Here is a 26,216-nt window from a genome sequence, read left to right as displayed (position 1 = left end):
AGGCTTAAATGACCCCCATTCAGCTTAGTCCCAAATAAACTCCTAAACAACCCCAAAACTGCCCCCAAATCTTCCCTCTAACTTGCCCTCAAACTGCACCAAATATGTTCCCTCAGCCCCAAATCTGCCCCCAAATGTCTACTTTTGCTCATTCCGCCCCGCGTTTTTCCGTTCCGCCTCGTTCCCCCCATTGCGGAACACCGTTCCGGAACGGCATTCCATTCCCGACTCCGTTTCGGGAACGGGACTCGTCCGGAACGCCGTTTCGGAACGTTTGGGTTGTATTCCCCCCGTCCCCTGTTACACTGATTCTTGGTTGCATCAATTTAATGCTTATTTTGCGACAACTAAGAAGACAGGAAATAGCAAGGTTTTGATGGCAACTATGTACCTTGCCGGTGATGCCATCAATTGGTACCACGCATGGCAAGAGGCACAGTTGGCCACGCACCTAGAGGAAGCCGAGGATGGCGTGCCCCTTTCTTTCAATTGGGCCGACTTCCAAGACAAGCTCAGGCGCAGTTTATGCCACCCCAGTACCTCGCACGATTGAAGGACGATCGGCGCAGACTCAAGCAAAACGGTATGCCAATTATGTCTTTCTCTAATCATGTTTTGCAGCTCGGCACTCAATTACGCAAATCCGATGCGGAGCGCAAAGAGGCCTTCCTTAATGGATTGGACGAGTATATCAAGTATGATGTCAAGGTGCTCGATCCAATCGATCTCAACAAGGTGGTAGCGATTGCTCTCGCACAGGAGATGAAGCACAACAAGGGAAAGGCTAAGGAAAACAAGACTTCCACAAGTACCTCTGAGACCTCTCAGAACCCTCTGAATGGTAAGACTGGTAAGAACGGTAACTCTTCTAACCAATCTTCCAATAGTCTCTCAGAAAATAACTCTCCAAATGAACCTAAGGGTAAAGCTAACGCAATTCCTAAACCTAAGCTCACTCCATATGAAAAGGCAAAACAAGGAATTTTAGGAGGATATATCACGTCGGAAGAGCAAAGCACTTATTCTAAGGAAGGTCGTTGTTTCCATTGTCACATCAAGGGTCATATAAAAAGAACATGTCCTAAGCTTAAATCTAATGAATCTAAAGAACCCACAGAACCCACTTCCTCTGTCAATGCAATATATGAGAACACAAGTGTAACCCAAGTCTCTCATGATCCTCCCATTGATGAGTCTCTCATTAAGTGTTATGGTCATGTGAATGGTCAGCGTTTTTGTCATATTGTTTAACCCAAGCAGTATGCATGATTTGATTAGTGACTCTCTTGTCGAAAGAGCCCGCTTGGAGGTTCGCAAGACATCTCCTTTCAAGGTGTCTGGCTTCTCTCCCGGTATGGACTCTCTCATCACACAAGAGTGCCTTGATGTTTTGTTCACTGTTCAACAAGTGTCCTGCCGCGGAAAATTTGTAGTCTCTCCTCTCTCAAGATGTGATATGCTTTTAGGCATTCGATGGTTTCGTGAGCATAACCCTCTCATTGATTGGGCAGTACGTTCACTTTCAATGCTAAGAGTGACTCTCCCGTTGTCATTCGTGGGGAGCAAGTTGTTCATTCTTCATCTCTCATTTCTAATCTGCAGGCGAAGATTGACAGGATTCAGGAGAAGGAGACTATCTCGTCTTCTCCAAAGCATGGCACACAGGATTTCAATGATAATGACAAGCATGATGAATTGCATGATAATGATAAGCATGATGATTTGCATAATCAAGATGTGATTTCTCACGAGTATAATGATTTGCATGATCAAGATGGGATTTCTCACAAGCATGAGGATTTGCAAGAAGATGATGTGATTGTTCACAAGCATGATGGTTTAGTTGATACTTTGTCTAGTGAAGCTAACCTCATTGCAGATTCGATCTATCACAAGGAACCGATCTTGGCTCTCGAGTCAAGGTCCAAAGAACCCCCACAAGAAGTTTTATGTGTTCGCATCATTAGTCAACACGCATTGATCGAGTGTTTTATTCGTGATCGTTTCCTGTATTTTAGTCAGCGTCTTTATGTGATCCCTTTTCATAGGCATGCCATATTGTACATTGAGCACGGTTCACTCATGAATGAGCACGGATGTATGCGGATTACTCATGAAAAACTGAAATGTTTGCACCCAAGGAATTCACATTCCATGTCCCTTCCTTGGCACGACACAGTCGTAGAAAGAGCACAAGAAGGATTGAGCATCAAGCATCGGCATTTCCATTGTGATTTGCCACAATTGACTCAGAAAGTCAAGATTCGATCTCATTGTTTGCGTGTGTTTGATGAACGGTTTGGCACTCCGTCTCTATGTTCATTTACATTCCATGCACAGGCTCTACAGAAGAGTAATATTTTTCCAGTCACTTTACATGGAATAGGTATGTTAATGTTTTGTGTTGGAAGTGGTTTCAAGAATTTTCAGCCTCGAAGATTCTTGAAGAAGGATGAAGCATGACTATAGATGAAGTTCAAGCATTGAAGGAGCCACAGGACACTTTGTGTCGCTTTCGGCATGGCCCAAAGAAGCAAGCGTTGCAGACCTTTATGAAGTTCAAGTATCGCATGACCCATGCATCAAAGTGGGCCGGCGAAGATTCCTTTCCAGGATTCCGGACTCTGTTGGCGATCTCCCTCGACGCCATACAGTTCGCTACCAGTACCTCACTTTGAAAAGGAGGGGATGTCACGTGACACATCCAACCCTATGCGTCCGTGGACAAGCTACAGCATGACCAGGGTTCAGTTCAATCAAGTCAGTCTAGAATAGAAAGTGATCTGGCACTTTTGTGAGTCTGTTTGCAGACTGTGCATGTCCAGACACTTAGATTAGATGCATATCCTCTGGTTGCACACACCATGATCATCAGCATTCCCATCAGATTCCATCAGGATCATTTTCCAATGCATTAAACCTATTTTTCCTATTTTTGACATTTTTCACTTATTATTTTTAAGTGACTTTTGTTGGGAACTGGGTACGGCAAAATGACTAAGTTAATATATAAGGAAACCCTAGCACTAGCATTTTTGGCAAGAGGAGGAAGGAGAGCAATAGGCACCCAGTGCAACAGGCCCGCTGGAGCACCTTCTCAAGCAAGAACCAGCCTAAAACCATCAGCGTTTTCAGCCCCATAGATCAGCGATTTCAGCCATCTTCTGCAGCGTTTTCAAGCAGCCAATTCAGCGTGTCCTAAGCAGCAGAACCTGGGGTTTTTCAGCATAGAAACTTCAGCGTTTTTAGAGACAGCAGAACCAGCGCTTTGTATCGAGCAGATCAGCGTTTGAAGCATTGGAAACTCAGCGTTTTTCAGCCAGGATATCAGCGTTTTTCATAGCCTTGACATCAGCGTTTTCATAGCCAGCATGTCAGCAGTTTCATACCCAGCATACCAGCGTTTTTACACGCAGTAGAGACAGCGTCTTTGCAGCAGTAAATTCAGCGTGTAGACTCAGCACATTCAGCGTTTTGCACAGCACAATTCAGCAGAAGAAGAATAGTCCCGTAGGTAGTATTTTCAGCCGTCGCCGTCGCCGTTCTCGTCGTCCACGTCGTCTACAGTCTTAGATCCACATTGCATCATAGCCTCGCAACTTGCATCGGCATCTTGTACCAGATTTGTGCAATCAATAGTAGACCACTCCTGCCATAGAGAGTGGGGCCTTCAGAGGAGGGTTTGACAACTTTTCAGGTGTCGTATTCTTCTCTCTCTATCTCTCAGTCAGCACCTTCATTCACAGTGTCATTCACTTTGTTTGCGGTCATCTACACTTTCTCGCTAAAGGAACGGAAGGCTCTCCCTTCCGTAAGTAAAAGGAACCTTGAGCACAGTTCGGAGCACTCATCTTCAGCAAAGTTCAACATTCACTTCCGCTGTACCTTACAATATGGCCTACTTTGCACAAGGATGTTCACCATTGGTGTAGGTCTTGCAATAGATTCAAGCATTTGGGAAGAGAGTGTTGAAGCCAGATGTCACAAACTCGTGACGTGGCGTGCCAGTACACCCTGCAAGAAACCCTACAAGGTGACTTGGCTGGCTGGCTGCAGAAATGACACGTAGCAGGTTGTACGGATGTCAACGCAAAACGCGGCGCAAATTGCGGAATTCCATACTGCTGACGTGGCAATGCTGTACGGCAGCTTTTGTGCGGCAATTTTTGGCAGCCTTTGCTTTATTTGCTCCACGCAATTGGGAGAGGAAGAGAAAGACTCTTTGCTTTATTTTTATTAAGCAAGAGAGAGAAAGAGAGAAAAATCTTCTGCTTTATTTTTAGAAATCTTTTGATTTTCAGCTTTTGGGGGCTCTGCTTTTGGCATCCCATGTAACCTTTAAATTAACGGGCTGGCCTCTCACAACTCAGAGCATCTGGACGCAGAGTCTGAGTGTGAGCGCCTGCCCGCACTCTTGTACTTTGAACTCAGATTAATACAAAAAGAAATACCGAAAGGGGCGCCAGTCTTTGGGGCCAATACCCTTTAGCACGGAACTCCGCCGGGCTAGTGTTGAATCAATTGTGACCTGTGAACTGTTTTTGAAGTGGTTATTTTTGTTGTCGTGGTAGATTCTTGACTTGGTATCAGAGCACGGCCGATTTCTCTTCTAGGGGAAATCCGATCCCAATTTTTTTTCCGCGGCATCTATGGCTTCAGGCAAGGATCACTTAACTCTCCCTACATCCAGAGATGCGAGAAGGGATCACAACGAAGATTCAGGCAAGGAGTATGGCCCGCCTCGGCCTACTTCGGCGGAGCATGGAGAGATGGAGCGTCAACGATTGATTGGCGACGCAACAAAGATGATGCTTAATTTTGCCAAGGCCTCGAAAATGGCAAAATATATGAGCAAGACCTCTTTAGAGGAAGTGCATACGGCAGAAGACCACAAAACCACCCCCCATACCCCCTCTCAAGAAACCTCCTATTCCCAAGAAGTATACAGAGAAGGAATTAGTAGAGGTGGTTGCTGCAAGAATTCCTCAGCTTTTTCACGCGTAGAACAAAGCTGAAAAGCCCGGCAAAAAGCAGAAGAAGGGCACTGACTTCCCGAGATATTTGGGTCGTCACTCTACTTTGGAAAAGTCAAAGAAACAGAAGAAGAGTGTTCGATTTGAAGGAGTACCCAGTTCTTCTTCTTCTTCTTCTTCTTCTTCTTCTTCTTCTTCTTCTTCTTCTAATAGTTCTTCTAGCTCATTTGACTAGAGCGAAGAAGACCGAAAAGGCAAAAAGCGAAGCAAGAAGCAACGCTTCGGAAAGGGCAAGAAAAAGGCAAAGAAGCCAAAATCTCACCCCGTGAGTGACAGTTCTACAAAGGACTCGTCTACAAACAGTTCCGACTCTGACAACAGCAACTTTTATGCAAAGAAGAAGAATTTTTATAAAGCCAACCAGTACAACTTTCTGGAAGACAAAAGCAACAAAGTCCGAGCGTTTAAGGAAGGTGGACAGTCAATTAAATTTGACACTTTTTTTGGTTATAGAGATGCTTCGAAGGCTTTGTCTTTTGTACAGCAGTTTGACATCGCTTTCGCGGGAGGGCGTTACTCAATGCACTCTAAGATTCAGAGAGTTGCCTCTTATTTCAAGGGGAATGCTCGAACTTGGTGGTCCACGCTTCTATTAAGCAAGACTGCGCCAGTGAAATGGTTGAAATCGAGAGGCTTTTTATTTCTTCTTGGCTGACTCGAGAGTAAGAACGTGATATACGAACTGCTTGGAACCATCTTCGAATGACCAAGAAAGATACAATGGACGCTTCTTGCGAGAGATTTTGGAGCTCTTTTCTACCCGCCTCTTCATTTAAGAAGATCTCGTTCAAGGAACTGATTGAGCGGTTTACCTTGGGTCTACCTACAGAGATCCGAGATCACTGCTTGGAACAGAAGTCAACTTCTAATCAGGAGTTGATGAGTCATGCGAAACGGGGTTTTGCCATCCACTCTACCAGTATGACTAACCCCACCGATGAGATCGTGACACAAAAGGCTGAACAAACTTCGACAAATGAAAGTAGAAAGAGAAAGAGCAACTCAGAAAAGAAAGATGCACGACCCAAGCTTACTCCTCAGGAGCGGGCTCGCTGCGGACAAAGTCGACATATCTCCGCGAAGTGCCCTAAAAAGGCACAGAAAGAATAGAATGACAAAGACGCCGAAAGGCTTGAGAGTTCGAAACCAACTGAGGGACGTGGAAGAAAAGGCAAGATGAAAACAAGACTGGTTCCAGATTGCCGATCCCAGCACGATGGACGAGAGTACAGAACTTTGCCGAGCTTGAGGCAAAGTGAAAGACCAAGAAGCCCTGATCTTCTTTGATCGAGGAGCCAAGGCCAACTTCATTTTACCGGAATTGGCGGCGCGGCTCAAGATCACTCCCGATCGGATGGGACCACTTGCGGAGGTTGTTCTAGAGGCACCCGGCAGGGACGTAGCCATTACACCTATCATTGGCAAACTTCGGTTGCATTGTGAGGGGTATTTGGGGCATGAGGACTTTTACATAATGCCTTTGGAAGGTTGTGATGTTCTCTTGGGAATTCCCTGGTACCACAAGAAGAATGCCGTGGTCGACTATCGGGCGAGGAAAGTGACATTGACTACAGAGAAGGGCAGAACCATTGTACTTGACATTAGACTGAAGGGCGAGTCTGTCCCTATTGTATTGGCTTCGGCCCTTTCTAAATTAATGAAATCCAGTCTGTTTGTTTACTCGATCTTGATGAAGGAATTGAGTGATGAGGATAGGACAAATATGTCTAAACTTCATAAAGAACGCCAAGATTTTCTCCACTCTCACGCCGATTGCTTCTCAGAGGGCCTACCAGGCGAGTTACACCTGCTCGTCCTGAAGATCATACCATTGATCTGATTCCTGGAAGCACACCAACGAACCGGCCACCTTATCGTGTGAGCCGAGCACAGAACGAAGAGATTATGAACCAAGTGAAAGACCTCTTGAAAAAGGGTCTTGTCCAGCCTAGTACTTCACCGTATTGCTCTCCAGTGTTGTTGGTTTTGAAGAAAGACGGATCTTGGAGAATGTGCATTGATTATAGAGCTCCAATAAAATCACCATCAAGAACAGATTTCCGATTCCTAGGATCGATGATATACTCGACAGATTACAGGGATCCTCGTGCTTTAGCAGGATCGATTTGAAGAGTGGATATCATCAGATCAGAATTGCACTAGGAGACGTCTATAAGACAGCCTTTCGGACGACTTTTGGGTTATTTGAGTTTTTGGTGATGCCTTTTGGCTTAACCAATGCTCCTGCGACATTTAACCGAATGATGGACAGGATTTTTTGAGAGTACAGGCTATTTGTTGGCACTTTCTTTGACGATATCATTGTTTTCTCCAAGAATGAGGCAGAACATAGAGATCATTTGCTTCAGGTCTTTCAGGCATTACGAGATCACAAGTTAGTGATTAATGCGAAGAAAAGTGAATTTTTCCTACCAGAGATAGACTTTTTGGGACACATTGTGTCAGCAACAAGAGTGCAAATGGATCCGGCCAAGATAGAGACTATCCGAAACTGGCCCGATTTGAAGAATGTCCATGAAGTTAGAAGCTTCTTAGGACTGTGTTCGTATTACAGGCGGTTCATTAGAAACTTTGCAGAGGTTGCTTCCCCTTTGCATTTCTTGACACAGAAAGGAGTCCCTTTCTCGTGTGGACCCACAGAGGTGACTGCCTTTCAGACTCTGAAAGAGAAATTGACTACGGGACCAGTTTTGACTTTGCCGGACTTGCAGAAGTCGTTTGAAATATATTGTGATACTTGTGGTCATAGTCTGGATGCGGTCTTAATGCAAGAAGGCGAATGTCATTGCCTATGAGAGCCGATTGTTCTCAAGGCCTTTGTGAGAAAGAGCTTTTGGCGGCTATCCATGCTCTTATTCAGTGGCGACATTACCTACTCGGAGCCGATTTTACAATATTCACAGATGATGCGAGTTTATGCTACTTCTTGTCATGGAAGCAGCTATCGGAAAAGCAGACGCGGTGGGCAAACATCTTGTCACAGTTTACTTCCGGATTGTCCATGTGTAGGGACAGAAGAAATTGGTGGCAAATACTTTGTCCCCTGTAACAGACTTGGACACTCCAAGTCAAGAATCAATCACAACAGCACCAAATAACCACTTCAAAACAATTCACAGTTCACAATAGATTTGCACTGCCTAGAGATATTGGACCCAAAGACTGGCGCCCCTTTCGGTATTTCTTTATGTATTAATTAGTTCAAAGTACAAGAGTGGTTCGGGTCTCACTCTCAGACTCTGCGTCCAGATGCTCTGCAAAGTGGGAGCCCAAACCACTTATTTAATGATTCCAAGGGATGCCAAAAGCAGAGCCGCGAAAAGCTTCAAATCAAAAGCCTAAATAAAAGCAAAGGCTCTTTCCTCTCTCTCAAGCTCTCTTCAGTTTTAAATTAAAGCAAAAGACTTCTCTTTCTCTCTCTTTCTCATACTTACGTAGAGAAAAGCAAGCTGCCGCAAAAGCTAGAAATCTGCCGCAAATTACGGGACTGCCGCACGGTGCCACGTCAACATGTTGCGTAACTTAAGGGGTCTGCCCTTGCTCCATTTTAGGGTTAGGGTTAGGATTAGGTCAGGGCAGAATTTAGGGTTAGGGTTTTAGGGTTTACATGTTTTAGGGTTAGGGTTTCTACACTTAGGGTTTTCAGCAGCAATTAGGGTTTCAATTTCTAAGGAGCCACGTCATCACTTTGTGACAATCCCGAAAGCTATTGGTTCTGGCTATTTCCGCGATACATCATGGGAACTTTGAGGATATGGTCGGTCAGTACGCCACACAACAGATTTTGCAGATGTATTCAGTTGAATACAGAAAGAGGAGATAGTAGCGGACTATTCCATTCGGGATGGCTACTTGATGAAGAAAACCATGTTGCGCGTTACACAACCATTGAGGGAAAAGGTTCTAACCGAATGCCATTGTTCGTCTTTTTTGGGTCACCGCGGCATTGCTACCACCTTGAAAGAGGTAGAGAGATACTTCTTTTGGCCGAGACTCAAGAAGGATGTGGACGAGTTTGTGCGCAGTTGCTTGGTATGCCAAAAGGTCAAGTTTGACAGGCATAAAGCAGAGGAATTGTTACAGCCTTTGCCCATACCCACCCGCCCTTGGGAAAGTATTACAATGGATTTCATCTCCAAAGAGCACACCATGGGCACGACTCTTTATTGCCCAAGTCTTTAGATTACATGGCATGCCAGAGACAATTGTCTTCGATAGGGACCCCAGGTTCACGAGTTTGTTTCGGACGGCTATTTGGAAGAACATAGGCACGCGGTTGCAGTTCTCGTCATTGTTCCACCCACAGACTGACGGGCAATCAAAGATTGCTAATTCAGTGAAACACGTTTAACTCTTTGTGCCATTTGAGATTCTCTAATTTGCTACGAAGGTTTCACCCTTCCTTAGCACAAAAGACAAGATTTTTCTTTGAAGCCAACCAGTTCACGAGGGACTTCGTCTGGAAGGCTTTGCAGAAATTTCAAGAAAGATAGAAAAAGACAGCAGATCAACTTTGTCGTGACTTGAAATTGAAGGAGAACGATTAGATGCTCTTACATTTTGGAAAGGCACGCCTAAGAAAGAAAAGAAAAAGGGAAAGGAGAGGCTTCTTTGAAAGCTTAGCATGAGATAGTGTGGACCTTTCCAGATTTTTCGAAAAGATAAATGATATCTCCTTTGGACTGAAGCTGCCAGAATACTTGAAGGATTCACAATGTTTTTCATGTGAGTCTCTTTGTTATGTCCCGCTCATCACAGGAGAGGGGATCTAGCCCAGATGCCGTCAGGATGGGCATCCAGTGTCCGGGCGGACATAGTGTGAACACAATCAATGTGGCCGGCCATTATTATAAAAGGGAGGCCAAGGCCTCATTTGGAGTGATCAACCCCCACTAGCAGAGTGCCAGTGGTTAGCCCGCGAGGCTAGGAGTGCGCGAGGTCACCTCAAGGAGGTGAGGCCGGGTGGTATGGGACGCCCGGTCTTACAGGTGCACGCCTACGTCCTCGGACGCTGGCCCCAGCACGAGGGAGCTGCCGAATGGTGGCTATGGTCGGGTGGTTCGTCCGACGCGTATCTGTAGGCGGTCTATGTAGCCGGGAGATCCTCTCTGCTCGTTCGTTTCATGGTATTAGAGCCGGCTTGGCTACATGAGGGACCGTGTGCACACCTACGGATCCGTTTGAGTCGGGTAACCTCAATTTCATGTAATTGTTAGTGATTAATTTGCTGAAATTACTTACTTTTCTTCTCGAAAGCATGTCTGCAGGGTAAGAAAATAATGTTCAATTGCTGATTTTTGATAAAAATCAGCAAATTGGCAGGTGAAAGTGCTGCAAATTATAGGATTTTTATCATTTTTTTACTTATTTTTTATGAAAATCAGCGTATTTCTGTTAGTTTTGGCTTAAAGCTAACATACAATAGCTTTTTAAAAAAAACCTCTCTGAGAGCGAGCGAGAGAGCGAGAGAGAGAGAGAGAGCCTCTCCTCTCTGTTACCTCCAAGGTGGATCGCAGAGAGCGAGAGAGAAGATCCTTCCTGCCAGTGCCGGCTTCCAGCGTGTGTTTTTTTTTTTCCAACGTGGTGCTCAGTTGGCAACGCATCGTGTGCTTAACACATGCGAGCACAAGATTTCCCAAGCCATGCGCATGCGCTCTCTCCCTCACTCCACGCAGCAAGCTGTACGAATAGCCAGCGTTCGGATTTTTTTCTAATGCTGCCCTCTTTTGAGTTTTTTTTTACTCATGTATTTAAGCTTTATGTTAATAAAGGCCTGGACATTTTGAGTTTTTTAAAGTATGGTCTAAAACCTGTGCTTTATTAAAAACTCACTTACAGAGCTGCAGAGCTTACAGAGAACTCAATTTTAGCTCTCTTGCTCCTCTCTCAAGCCTACTCTCTCTCACTTGCTCGTGCTCCCGCCATCACTTGCTCGCCTTCAGACGCTCACGCCGACACGTAGAGCTCCTCAAACTTCAACTTTTCGTGAACGAAAAGTGCAGAAAAGGCCCAGTTTCGCGTGAAATTTCTAGTTTTTCACGCACTTTGCCATGGATTCCTCCAACTCAGAGGTGCAGCATGACAACGCCAAATTCCATTCACACATGCTCTCTACACATGGATTACAAGTACTTTGCAAAGTTTCAACCAGCGTGTTATTGCTCTGGAAAACGCGAATGTTCAGACGAACCTTCGCTTTGCCTCTCTCAAAGGGGTCGTGCAAGGGCTCAGTTCCCGACTCTCTACTATCGAAAATATGGCTCAGTCGACGATTGCGCGTATTTCCGAGGGCGAAACCCATCTCCAGCAATTGCGGATGCGGATTGCTGCTTTTGGACGTTCACAAGGTGGTCCGACTGCCACGATTCCGTACAAAACTACGAATTCCTCAAGGGAAGAGGAGTGTACGGAACTGGCAGTAAATAACTGGCTGCACCAGTGGACCAATACTTTGATCTCCATGGGGAGCATGATGAATGGAGGATTCAGACCATTCCTCTCTATCTGCGCAGTAAGGCGCTTACCTGGTGGCGCGACATGACAGAGAAGCCTATGATGTGGGCTGACTTTTGTGTGAAATTCAAGAGGGATTTCGCCAAAATGGATCCTTTGAAAGCTTATGCCAAACTGCAAAGTCTTTCGATGAAAACTCGGTCTTTCGATAAGTATATGACAGCTTTCAAGGAGGCGCTCACCTTCTTCAAGGTGGATTCTACGCACGCTGCGCACATGTACCTGCTGGGATTGCATGAGGATTACCGTTGGGCCTTAATTAAGGACAAAGTCCCGATTGATGTCGAGGATGCAGTGGCAAAGGCCAGGACGTTCCATTTAATAAATGGAGTGAATTATGAGAAGAAAAGAACTGCAGACCAGCAATCCGGTGAGGGTGCTTCAAGGAAGCGACCCCGATTCCAGCATAAGTCCAAATCACCGCCGAGATCTTCTCAGGAGAAGAAAAAGCTTCAGTTGCTGATGCAGTGAAGAAGGGGGCTTGCTTCGGATGTGGCCAGACGGGTCACCAAATCAAGGATTGCCCCAAGAAGAAGACAAAGAAATCGCAAGGCCGCCCTTCGGTTCAGATTCACGAGATCTCAGGTAACTCTGATGTCATTCAAGTTGAAATCCATCATTTAGCGCACAGTTCATGCACTAATTGTACTTTTAGCACCAAAGTGTTTGATAAGCACGATCTTCTCCGTTTCCTCGGGAAGATCAATTGTCACGACATGACCGTACTCCTTGATAATGGAAGCTCACACAATTTTGTGGATGTAAAATTGGTGCAGAAACCGAGCCTGCGGACGCGTGACAGTGACCATGAGTATCGCGTGAAGATGGCTCGTGGCGTGGATACGGATGTATGGTATCGGATGGTTCCAGAATTGTCGCTCGAGCTAGTTGATTACAAAGAGAACCTGGATTTCCACATCATGCGCCTGGACAGAGCAGATGTTATTTTAGGAATTCCATGGTTTTATGATAAACAAGACTCATTGTATATAGACTATGTACATCACTCTCTTGTTTTTGTTAAGCAAGACATGCCTCGTGTATCTGTTTCGCTTTGTAATCAGAAATCTGTAAATAATGGTTTTGCAATACCAGTTATTATTGCTTTGGAAATGTATAAAGAAAAAAAGTCTTCTGATGTTGACTTTTATCAATGTGTACCATCTGCTTGGTTTGATTCATTAGTGCTTGGTACTTCTGTCTCACTGAATTTCGTAAAAATGTTTCATGTTCTTCTATTGAACTTGGGGATTCCGACGTATCCAACCTTATCCAAGAAATCATGACTAATTTCGAGGATGTTTTTCCTGATGATCTACCTCTTGGCTTGCCGCCTTCGAGAGGAGTAGATCATGGCATTGAGTTGATGGTTGGTAGTCAGCCCTTCTCAAAGCAACCCTATCGGTTTAGTAAAACCGAGGAGAACGAGATTCAGCAACAGCTGAAAGATTATCTTGACAAGGGTTTTGTTCGGCCAAGTAAGTCCCCGTGGGGAGCGCCAGGGTTACTTTCCCGAAAGAAGGATAACACTATGCGCTTCTGCGTCGATTACAAAGGGTTGAACAAGCTCACTGTCAAGAACAAGTATCCGCTCCCGCGCATAGACGATCTGATAGATCGGCTCCATGGAGCATTGTATTTTACGAAGATAGACCTGCGATCAAGCTATCATCAGATACAGATCAAACTGGAAGATATTCCTAAGACAAGCTTCCATACGCGTTATGGTCACTACGAGTTTTTGGTCTTGCCTTTTGGTTTGACCAATGCTCCAGCTACGTTCTAGCAGATGATGAATGATCTGCTGAGACCATTTTTAGGCAACTTCGTTGTTGTATTTCTCGATGATATCTTGATCTACAACCGAAGTTTGTCTGAGCACCTAGCACATATACGCACTGTTCTCGAAGTACTGAGGACTAAGGCTTCTAAGTGTGAAATCTTTAGGAAAGAGCTTCTGTACTTGGGTCATACCATTACTCGCGATGGTATTCGCGTTGACCCTGAAAAGTTGGATAAAGTGTGAAATTGGCCCATTATGAAGAATCTACGCAAGTAAAGTCCTTTTTAGGCTTTACTGGATTCTTTCGCAAGTTTATCAAGGATTATTCTAAAGTTGCTGCTCCGCTTACGCAACTTTTAAAAGGAAGGGTGAAAGGGCCGAAGACTTCGGGTCCTCACCGTAGGGGTAATCCCCCTGTTGTTTGGAATGAGCGTCTCGACGAGAGCTTTCGAACACTAAAGCACTTGGTGACTACTGCGCCAATATTGCACATTGTGGATCCTAGTAAACCATTTGTGGTTGAGACGGATGCTAGTGATTATGCTATTGGTGCGGCATTATACCAGGATGGACGTCCTGTTGCGTTTGAAAGTAAGAAGCTTTCTGACGCTGAAATGCGTTATCCAACGCACGAGAAGGAGCTTTATGTTGTAGTCCACACCCTGAGGAAATGGCGGCACTACTTGTATTGCTCTACGTTTGTTGCATGGACAGATCATCACTCCTTGCGCTATATCTGTGATCAGGGTGATCTCAGGGGCCGGAGGCTAGATGGGTTGAGCTTATGCAAGAGTTTGACTTTGACATCCGTTATAGAAAAGGATCCAGCAATCGAGTTGTCGATGCCCTCAGCAGGATTCCTGAGGTTAATGCCTTGTCTATGGCTGAAATCTCGACGGATTTCTATCTCTCTCTCCGAGGGTTGTGCCGTTCCGATGGCCATTTTGGCAAGATATGGAACGAGGTCAAAGTGGGGCATGACTCGCATACTGGCTTGGGTGATCCGGAGACCCAAATGAGTCGTGCTGGAGAGATGAGACAGCGACAACATTCCATTAGAGGTGGACTATTGTTCAGAAATGGTAACGTCTGCGTGCCGGAAATCGATGAGGTTCGACAAAGGATTTTGTGCGAATGCCACGATGTTCCTAGCGTTGGACACCCAGGCATCCATAGAACTTTGGCTTTGGTCAAACGATATTTCTATTGGCTAAGAATGCGCTCTTACATACAGAGCTATGTGAAGAGATGCGCTCAGTGTCAGGTCAATAAGGCAAAGCACCTTAGGAAAGCTGGCCTGCTACATCCATTGGAAATCCCCGATGCCAAGTGGCAGAGTATTTCCATGGACTTCATCGTTGGTTTGCCAAATACTAGTCGGGGCAATGACGCTATTTGGGTTGTGGTCGATAGACTCACAAAAATGGCCAAGTTTATACCAACAAAGTCGACAATAAAAAGCCATGAGTTGGCGGTTTTATTTGTCGATCAGCTTCATAAGCTGTATGGTCTTCCAGAGGATATCGTCAGTGATCGAGATACTAAGTTCACTCGCCGATTTTGGCAGGATGTCTTTGCTCATCTTCAAACGAAGTTGAGTATGTCGTCTTCTGACCATCCTGAGTCCGACAGACAAACTAAGAGGATGAACCAGACGTTAGAGGACATGTTGAGAGCCTATGTCTCTCACAGGCAATCTGATTGGGAAAGGTATCTTCCACAATTAGAATTTGCCTATAACAGTAGCAAGCATTCTGCTACTGGATTTAGCCCGTTCATGCTGATGTATGGATTTGAGCCTAAATCCCCAATTGCCATTGGCTTAGAGAAAGTCAAGGAACGCCAAGCTCGTGATTTCCTCTATGACATGCAGAAAATGCTCGAATTGGCTAAGGATAGTATAAGAACGGCTCATGATCAAGTCACTACTTATGCTAATCAAAAGAGATCTTCAAGGACTCTAGATATGGGACAATGGGTCTATCTGAAGATACCCAAGGATTCCAAGACTATGCGAACAGGAAAGCATTATAAGCTTTCAACTAGATATTGTGGTCCGTTCTTGATCACAATGAAAATTGGCCAAGTTGCCTACAAACTGGCTCTTTCTTCGGATGTTAGTGTACATCCAGTGTTTCATGTCAGCCGCCTTAAAGTGAAAATGGGCGAAGCTGACGTTGTTGTGCCTATCGAGGAAAATGTATGGCATGATATGCAAACTGAGTATATTCCTCAAGAACCAGAGGCAGTTTTAGATCATCGTACCCGTCATTCACGTCAAAAGGCTTATGACGAATACTTAATTAAATGGAAGGGTCAATCTGAAAGGTTTGCTACTTGGGAACCTCTTAAGAGCCTTGAAGGCTCAGTATCCCCACTGCACTGAGGACATCAATGATTCTTAAGGGGGGAAGTATGGCTCACAAGAGAGGGGATCTAGCCCAGATGCCGTCGGGATGGGCGTCCAATGTCCGGCCATTATTATAAAAGGGAGGCCAAGGCCTCATTTGGAGTGATCGATCCCCACTGGCACGGTGCCAGTGGTTAGCCTGCGAGGCTAGGAGTACGCGAGGTCACCTCGAGGAGGTGAGGCCGGGTAGTATGGAACGCCCGGTCTTACAGGTGCACGCCTACGTCCTCGGAACATTGGCCCCAGCACGGGAGAGCTGCCGGATGGTGGCTATGGTCGGGTGGTTCGTCCGACGCGTATCTGTAGGCGGTCTGTGTAGCCGGGAGATCCTCTCTCCTCGTTCGTTTCACTCTCAAAGCCTTTTGAAGGCGATGTGCCCGATGATGGGAAGCCAAAGGTGCAACCCGAATTGGACGAAAACGAGCAGATACTCGTTCCAGAATAAAAATTGGCACACAAAGAAAGAAAGAAGGCAAAGCGAACCGACGGTTCTTGGTTAAATTCAAGACCTACTTCGCAATGGTTGCGAAGCGAATGTAGGAGGAAGACCTAGCAAATATTCCTCGAAATGAGAATCTTTACCTTGAAGCTTTTGGTTTAGCATAGTCTATTCCAAATGGAACCCAGAATTCAGCTTGGCTGGAGATCTAGTGCAGTGGGTTTGCACAAGAGGGGAGTTAATCTGCTCCTTTGTCAACAGATGCTTCGATTTTTGAATACCAGAGTCAATAATGTCTCTTTGAGCTTCAGGGATACTAAGAGCCTGACAATATTCTGTTGAATGACTTTATGAAATAGAATTCCGGAATATGAAACCGATTTGTTCTTGACTTGTTTTTTAAGTGCAGGAACTGATAGACGAAATGATTGCAGCATTTTGGTCTAAATGATCTCGAATGGACATGGTTGCAATAGGGGTTAGTCAATCGGACATCTATGAGGTCCCGACTGGATCTAGATGTGATTGCTAGCTACATTGCCGATAAATCATGGTCTAAGATCCGAATGAATGTTCAATGTCTTGTGATGTCGTGCGATGTGACTGTCGATTGGTAAATGTGCTAGATGTGTGTTCCTAGTTACATAAGTCAAGGGTAAATGGATTGCGTCTTAAATTATATCATGCTAGATTAATGATGGTGGAGCAAGATGAGTTGTCTGCACAACAAGTAATTTCTGTGAGGGATGAGGAGATCTGTGACGCGGCGAGTCTCATATCTCTTTTTGCGGCTGCTGATCATGAATGATCTAGCAGGCTAGGGGATGGGCAAATTATGTTAGGAGTTTTTTGGAAGAAGTGATTGCGCATATGTACATACACATGCATGGTGCATCAAATAAAAAAATTGCCGATTGTCCAGAGCCAGGTGGTTACGTGGAGTCCACATGTGTACAGGTAGGACAGCGTGTACATAGTACATCGATTTTCATCGTCACCAGTATCAATGTGTTTTTCTATAATAATGAGGAGTTGGTAGAGCGTAAAACTTCTCGAGGAAGCTATCAACGGGCCGACACCATGAGGTAAGCAGGTGCGTCAAGTGGCATCCAATGGCGTCACCAGGAGGAAGAATGGGATCAAGACTTGCACGTGGATAAGTGAGGACACAACAGGAGTGTTTTCTTGTGATGAATTATGCAAAAAGATCATCATGAGAACTATATTTGGGGGCCACTTCACGTGCTTGCGGGATGCATTATTGAGAAAAGTTGAGTGCCAGGTGTGCGGATGGATGTAGAAGGGTAACAAAAACGCACTGCGTGACCACTTTTTGGCCTGTTCGAGGTTCGTTTGAGGTCAATCAAAAGGCCAAAGGTGCCCAAGGGATAAAGTGAAGTGTGGACACTAAAAACCTGAAAAAGAAACCAGAAAACCGTAGAGAGAAGAGGAGGAACAGCCGCAACTCAGTTTTTGTTGTTTTTGGAGCCTGTTTTGGCCATAAACTGCTCATCCGAGCTCGGATTTGAGCACTTTGATACTGTAGACTAGGGTTTTTGGCCGTTCTAGACACAATGGCGTTGTCCATTTTGCCAAATTCCTCACTGTTTTCCTTCTGTTTTTTTTGTGTTATTTTCTCCGAAGCCTCTCTTCAAATTTGTGATTGTATCTAGCATATTTCATCCATATGGTGTGAGCTATTTGCCCCATTGCTTTCGGCTCAAGCTCAATTGTATCTAAGCATCATAAATCTTCCTCCTTTGAGCTGATTTGTGTCTATGTGTGTGTGTGTATTGAGTGGGCAAATGGGAAGTCTCTCTCCTCTCACTCCATCGATGTGTTCCCTGTCTCGGTCAGGCGGGTTGTGTAAGCCGAGTGGTGCCCCATAGTGTGTGTGTGTGTATTATCCCCAGAGTGGTGTTGTGTGTATTTCCATCCCGCTCACAACGCCATTTGAGATTATTGAAGGTGCTACGAAGGTTCCACCCTTCCTAAGCATGAAAGATAAGATTTTTCAAGGTGACAAGTACACACGAGACTTGGACACGGCTTTTTGCCAAGGTCCGGGAGGCTTTGCAGAAATCTCAAGAAAGACACAAAAAGACAGCAGATCGACACCGTCGCGACTTGAAATTAAAGGAGAATGATTGGGTGCTCTTACGTTTTAAGAAGGCACGCCTGAGAAAGAAAAAGGGAAAGGAGCGGCTTTTTCCAAAGCTTAGCATGAGATACTATTGACCTTTCCAAATTTCCAAAAAGATAAATGATGTCTCTTTTAGACTGAAGCTGCCCGATACTTGGGAGGATTTACAATGCTTTTCATGTGAGTCTCCTGAAGCCTTTTAAAGGCGATGTGCCCGATGATGGGGAGCCTGATGAGCAACTCGAAGTGGAGGAATACGAGGAGATACTTGTTCCAGAACAGATTTTGGCACATAAAGATAGAAAGGTAAAAGGTGAAATGATAAGGCGGTTCTTGGTTAAATTCAAGAACTATCCCGCATTGGATACGAAGTGAATGGAGCAGGAGGACGTGGCAGTTACTCCTCATATTGTGAACCTTTACCTTGAAGCTTTTGGTTTAGCATAGTCTATTCCAAATAGAACCCCAAACTCAACTCGGTGGAATTTGGTGCAGCGGGTATGCACAAGAGGGGAGTCGCTCCACTCCTTTGTCAACAGACTACCCCGATTTTTGATATTGAAGTCACCGATGTCTCTTTTGAGTTTTAGGGATACTTTGAGTTGACAGTATTCTGCTATATGGCTTTATGAACTGGAATTCTTGATAATATGATACTGATTTGTTCTTAACTTGTCTAAGTGCAGGAACTGATAGACGAAATGATTGCAACATTTCGGTCTGAAAGATCTCGATAGACGTGATTGCAATAAGGATTAGTTAATTGGGCTTCTATGAGGTCCCGACTGGATCTAGATGCGATTGCTAAAATACGTTGCCGATTAATCATGGTCTGAGATCCGAATGCATTTTTTTAATGTGATTTGTCATGTGATCTCCTATGATGTCTTGTGATGTCCTGTGATATGACTCTCGATTGGTACATGTGCTACATGTGTGTTTCTAGTGCGTCAGTACTAACAGTCAGTGTCTGATAAGACAATTTATGGCCTCTATCTCTTTTGCAAGCGTAACCGAGAGCGATTACAATGCTTTCAAGAGGGGGGTATGTCACAAACTGGTGGTGACAGCAGATACACACACACTCTCTCTAGCAAGAAGTCTCGGAAAAAGCGGTAGAAATAATGACGTGGCAAAGCGTACGGAACCCGCTTTTTGTGTTGACTCTATGGCAGATTGTACGGAAAAAGCAGGGTTGAGCTCTACGCAAATTTGTGGCAGCTTTTGGGCTTTGCTTTATTTTTGAAAACATATTTTAAAAATATGGCAACTTTTGGGGCTCTGCTTTTAGCATCCCTTGTAAACTTATAAATAAGTGGGCAGGGCTCCCACTCTGCAAAGCATCTGGACGCAGAGTCTGAGAGTGAGACCCCTCCCACTCTCTTGTATTTTGAACACGTATTAATACAAAAAGAAATACCGAAAGGGGCGCCAATCTTTGGGGCCAATATCTCTAGGCACGGAACTCTGCCAGTCCGTGTTGAATCAATTGTAAACTGTGAACTGTTTTGAAGTGAACCTTTGCAGTGTTGCAGTAGAATCTTGACTTGGAGTGTCCAATTTTGTTACATAAATGTCAAAGTACTCCATCCAATAGATCTCAACAAGGCGGTAGCTATTGCTCTCGCACAGGAGATGAAGCACAACAAAGGAAATCCTAAGGAGAACAAGGCTTCTCACAGTACATTTCAGACTCCTTAGAACCGTAAGAACGCTAAGAATGGTAAGAATGGTAACTCTTCTAGCCAATCTTCCTCTAGTCCTTCGGAAAACCTAAGCTCACCCCAGATGAAAAAGCCACAAAAGAAATTATACGAGGATACATAACGGCAGAAGAACAAGTCATTTATTATAAGGAAGGTCGATGTCATCGCTGTCACGTCAAGGGTCATATAAAGAAAACATGTCCTAAGATTGAATCTAAGGAATCTAAAGAACCCACACCCTCTGTTAATGCCATAAATGAGCACCCTAGTGTGTCCCAAGTTTCTCATGATCCTCTCAATGATGAGTCTCTCATGAAGTGTTATGGTCATGTGAATGGTCAACACATGGTGATCTTGTTTGATTATGGTAGTATGCATAATGTGATTGGTGACTCTTGTCGAAAGAGCCCGCTTGGAGGTTCGTAACACATCTCCTTTCGAGGTGTCAGGCTTTGCTCCCGGTATGGGCTCTCTCATTACACAAGAGTGCCTTGATGTGTTATTCATTATTCAACAAGCGTCCTGAGGTTCAAAGAACCCACTCAAGAAGTATTGAGTGTTTGCAAGATTAGTCAGCATGCATTGTTCGAGTGTTTCATCCGTGACGGTTTCTTGTATTTTCGTCACCGTCCTTACGTGTTCCCTTTTGATAGGTATGCCGTATTGTACGATGCACATGATTCACTCATGGATGAACACGAATGTATGCGGATCACTCTCGACAAGAAGAAAAGTTTGCGTTCAAGGAATTCACATTCCATGTCTCTTCCTTGGCATGAGACAATCTCATAAAGAGCACAAGAAAGATTGTCCATCAAGCATTGGCATTTCCAGTGTGATTTGCCACAGTTGATAGATTTAGATCAGAAAGTCAAGATTCGATCTCACTTTTTGCGTGTGTTTGATGAACGGTTTGGCACTCCGTCACTTGGTTCATCTAAGTTGCATGCACAGTCATTTACGAAGCATCGTATTTTTCCAGTCACTTTGGAATGGTATGTTCATGATTTTGTGTTGAAAGTGGTTTCAGAAATTTTCCTTCTCGAAGATTCTTGATGAAGATAGACCTACATCCATAGACGCAGTTGGACCACTAAAGCAACATAGATCACTTTGTGTCGCTTTCGGCGTGGCCCAAAGAAGCAAGCGCTGCAGACCTTCATGAAGTTCAAGCACCGCATGACCCACACATCAGAGTGGGCCGGCGAAGAGTCCTTCCCATGATTCCAAACGTTGTTGGCACTCTCCCTCGACGCCATACAATTCGGTACTAGTACCCCACTTTGAAAAGGAGGGGATGTCACGTGCACATCTAACCCTATGTACATGTGGACAAGCTACTTCAAGTCTAGGGTTCAAGTCAGCTTAGGAAGTGTTCTGGCACCTTTGTGAGCCAGTGCGCAGGCCGTGCATGTCCAGGTACTTAGAGTTAGCTACATATCCTCTGGTTGCACACAGTATGATCATCAGCATGACAGTCAGTACCCATCAGGAGCATTTTACAGTGCACAGAACCCATTTTTCCTATTTTATCCATTTTTCACGTATTATTAATAAGTGATTTTGTTGGGAAATTGGGTAGGGCAAATTTGCTAAGTTCTATAAAAGAAACCTAGCGCTAGCATTTTCTGGCAGAAGAGGCAGCAGAAGTCCTACAACTTGCAGTGCACCTTCTCAGTGAGACCGGCAGAACTCCTTAGCGTTTTCAACCCTCAAGACCCCTGGCGGTTTACAGATCCCCAGCTCAGCCTGGTGTTTTTGCAGATCCCAGATCAGCCTAGCTTTTATTGCAGATCTTAGATCAACATGGGCGTTTTGCAGTTTTCCGGCATCAGAACAATCCCTAGCATCAGCGTTTTCTGTTTTCAGCACTTAGACTCCGCAAGTCCAGCCCCAAACCTCACAGATCTCACCTCCACGCAGCAGATCCTCTCCGCACGGTCAGATCAGCCAGGGTTTTCAGTTTCAGCCCGCTGTTCAAAGATTTTAGCATCTGCGTTTTCGGCGCATCGTCATCGCGTCGTCGCCATCGCCGTCCTTGCCGACACAGTGTCAGAATTCAGCAATAAGCAGATTTTCAAATTTCAACCCCTAGCATTTTCAGATTTCAGCCCGTCTCATCGCCGTCATCATTGTCGTCGACATCGTCGGCAAGTCCATTGCATCTAGACCATTGTACCAGATCTGTGCAATCAATAGCATAGACCTCTCTCTCCATAGAGAGGGGGGCCCTTGGAGGAGGGTTTGACAACCGTCTGGTGGCGTATTCTTCTCTCTCTCTCTCTCTCTCTCGCAGTCTCAGCACCTTCATTCACAGTTTCATTCACTTTGTTTGTGATCATTTGCACTCTCTCATTAAAGGAACGGAAGGCTCTCCCTTCCGTAAGGAACCCTTGAGCATAGTTCGGAGCACTCATCTTGAGCAAAGTTCAACATTCACTTCCGCTGCACCTTACATGTTGTTATAGCCCTCTCTAGTAAAGGTGGTTGTAGCCCTAGGGGCAGTTTTATTAACCAATGGAAGGATCTTATTCTCGGGGGGAAAAGAATAAAGCCAAACTCGAAACACCTAAAACGTTTCTAGATAAGGATGAAACAAGGTGACGAAACAACTATGTAAGGAAGTGACATCGTGTTTCCTTTTCTCTCAAGTGAGAGCTACAGCACAAAGGCATCAAGACTTCTGAAAGCTTGTTTTTTTCTTATAGCTGAATAAACTTTCTAGCGCTCACACATATTTAAAGCTAACAAGGACTTGTGGCATGTTACAGCTTCATTCATCGCACATCATCGCATGTTACCGATGGCTAGTCATGAACCTATGTGGTTCTAAACTCACGAATTTTATAATGTGATGACCTTAAAAGTTAGTTCGATTAACATATATATGTATCTAGTGTCAAAATGCTCTGTTGTAGACATTATGTATCAACAACTTCACGAAACCTATCTGAAGCAAGGTGAAGCTCTATCACTTGCTTGAGTATTTCCTCTTGTTGGGAAAAGTTTACCCGATAAGGAGGTTGGTTTTGGGAGGAACTGCAACATACCAGATCTATCTTATGATCTTCCAGGCATTCAAGAGGCAACTCATCTCACAAAGAGTAGGAAAGCAATCAAGAAACTGAGTTCTACTCTTATCCAGACTTGAGAGCCACACTTTCCTTGGACACATCCCTTTCTCGTGCAAATATCAACTCTTGAGTAAGCAGAAACACACTTTTTCATTTGACCAACAGTCCTCTACATACAAGTGGCCATTCACATTTAACCCTTTTTTTAACTACCTCCAGAAATTAAGGATTTCTAGAACATAATCATACACATCTCATGCTTCCAAGCCAAATGGCACAAGACTGGTTACTAGCAACACCCTAACTATGCCTCATGCTATCGTCTATGAAAAGAGGGTTATGCACAGTCAGTATCTAATTAATGGACCCGTCCGGTCTGCAGTTCCTGCAAATAGGGTGCCAGACTAAGATCACTTGGGCCATCCTAGACTTAACTTGGCTCTAGAGTAGCAATAGCACATCCCTATGGCGCACAGAGCCATTTCAGATGTGGTCCCTCTTTGGTAACAGGAGAAGCTGATTGAATTCCCCAGATGATTACCAATGCGATTTTCGAATGATGAGAAAGCAATGCAGGGAAAACAAAACTTAAGGAAACTTGCAGATCCCTATGGATTGCAGCTTTCAAGCAAGGTGCTCGTTTTCCACACAAGATGCTACCAACTGGCAATAATAGGGCATGTCCATATAATCTTCCACAAAAGAAAGACGGGATAATCAACTTACATCTCTGCATCGCAAAACAAAAGAGACCTTTCTCTGTAAAGATCTTCCAGCCATCCAGATACTTTGAAATTTTTGAACCGCAGCTGACATTCTCTGTAAACACGATAAGAAAAACATCAGAATATCCATGCCAAAGTCTGAAGCTTAGGAAGACCACATTTCAAAGAGCTCTTTGAAATACACTTGTTTACAAAGAGAGCATAAATGAAACTTTCGTAAAATAGGTCACACCCTATTGTTGTTATTTGGAATGTGCTCACATCATTGATGTTGTTCATGTTGTCTTCTTAAGCTATTGCCCAAAGAACCATTTCACAAGGATGCTCTAGCAGTGGATATTGGCAAATATATGCCACAGCAAGTAATATCATGACAATTAGGAAGATTGACGGTGGTAATATATGTGCTTTATCAGTCAAGAAATCGATAAATGCTATCAAAGTGAATGAATGGGGCTTAAAGTAGTAGTGGCCCAAAGAGCCAATGCATGAGAATGATCCGCATGTCGATGGACTGGGAAAACCCTCCAGCCACAGCTAATGTTCCATACCAGGGTAGAAAAGTTCAAGGTTGCCAAAGTATTCCTGGGAAGAAATGAAGAGGCGACTTTGGTATCTCTTGCCTCTGCGTAGTACTGGTTGTTTAAACTAGCTGAGAATGCATGCAATTAAAGGAAAGTCATTAGCTGTTGAGCTATTCAGCTTGACAAGCTTACAAGTGAATATTTTCCTCAAACAAGGAATACTTGTTTGAATTGAAGTAGCTCACGGTTTGGGACTCTCTGGGGTAGAATTCCGCCACTCCATGTCGCGTGTGCTCTCTCTTTCGATTTAGTTGTTATTGAAGTGCTAAAAGTCTATTCTTTTTTTATTGGCACGCGGTGCCGTCCCGGTTACAAGTAGCCCTTTGGAGCAAGGTAAGAGCATGGTTCATGATGCTCAAAGGAGCAGTTAAGCAATTGTATCTACTCTTTCCATACAGAATTTGGCTAAAGAAGTTTGTGCTTGAGAGTACACTAGAAGACTTCTATGCTTGATATATGTGTGGTAGCCAGGTTGGTGGGATTGTATAATCGTCCAACGCTACATTTCCAGAAGCATGTATATCTTGGATTCCCATTATAGAATTTATGTGATATCGGGAGATATCAACATGTATTATTGGCATGCAAGCGAGGTCGCTTGCAATATTTCAAGGGTGGGGTGTGTCACAAGGAGGTGTTGCCTTCTTTAAATATGTATTACATATTTTATCTATTTTATTTTTACTTGTTTTCCCCGGAACCCTTGAAAAGACGCAAGTGGACATTGCATGGCCAATGTAAAACAGTTGCGGCCGAACGGGTTTCTCACATCGAGAATCTAGGTCAGTCGATTGGTCTGGGACTGGTTGGGCCAATTAGCATTGAATTCTCATGAGTATGGAATCTTGTGTGCGCCAGATGAAATTTGGGCCACTCGGCAAGTCACTTACAATTTTATAAGTTGGTGGGTAAAAGGAGTTAACTCAGAAGAGGCAAAATGGACACATGGCAATAGGAGAGCAACCTGCAGGTTAACACACACTCCAAACTCTCATCCAAAGAGGGGAGACTGATTTTTGAAGCATAAGTGACCTACACTGTGTGTGTGTGTGTGTGTGTGTGTGTGTGTGTGTGTGTGTGTGTGTGTGTGAGAGAGAGTAGTGGGTGCAGGTTCACAGCTCTAATGGAAAGCTTGCCTTCTCCTTTGTCTCATGTAGCGCGATGATTTGCTCTCACGCATCTCTCTCTTCCCTTTGCACATACGGTAATGCCCACTAGTTGGGCTTCAAGAAAAATCAGTTTTCTCATTCTAAATCGGAACTCTTGATTTCCTCGTCGTTGGTTTCCCAAAAGAATCTCATCCAGGGTCGTTGACTTCCCAGAAGAATCTCATCCAATAGAAGAAACTCATCCAATAAGGAGTCTCATTCCAGATTCGAGTTCTTGATATCTTGGGTCATTGGTTTCCCACAAGTATCTCATCCAATAAGGAATATTCACTGGTTGGCACATCACAATGCAACACAAATGCTCACATATGCATGTTACAAGACATACAAACATAAAGCCGCCGATGAACACTCCCCCCATAAATAACCATCTTGGTCCGGGCCATGAGCTGTTCAACTACTCCCTCATCACTCCTCCCGCATAACCTAAAAAGGTCCGGGCCAGGAAATATAGAGGCCTTTTACAACCAAACCCAGCCTGCGTCCTTTGGAGGTGTTGAAAGTAACCATTGTTCAGACTTCTTAATACTTCCCCCGTAAATAACCACAAGGGTCTGACCATGAGTGAAAACAACACTTTTCATACATTCAATACTCCCCCTCAAATAACTACAAG

General features: G+C 44.5%; 1 protein-coding gene across 3 annotated transcripts in view; it reads right to left on the bottom strand.

Moving 5' to 3' along the window:
• LOC147428365 (uncharacterized) overlaps nt 1–26,216 on the bottom strand; it is a 164,327-nt gene that overhangs the window by 91,223 nt on the left and 46,888 nt on the right. For all 3 annotated transcript variants that reach the window (XM_086497181.1, XM_086497182.1, XM_086497180.1), the window contains exon 7: nt 23,849–23,941. In XM_086497181.1, coding sequence (XP_086353307.1) covers nt 23,849–23,941 — 93 coding nt within the window. The remainder of the gene's footprint in view (nt 1–23,848; nt 23,942–26,216) is intronic.

This window comes from Adiantum capillus-veneris, chromosome 23 (genome assembly GCF_014529385.1).
Source record: "Adiantum capillus-veneris isolate H3 chromosome 23, ASM1452938v2, whole genome shotgun sequence".
Taxonomy (NCBI): Eukaryota; Viridiplantae; Streptophyta; class Polypodiopsida; order Polypodiales; family Pteridaceae; genus Adiantum; species Adiantum capillus-veneris.
Note: the sequence above shows the minus strand (reverse complement) of the source record. Positions and strands in the feature narration are given on the sequence as shown.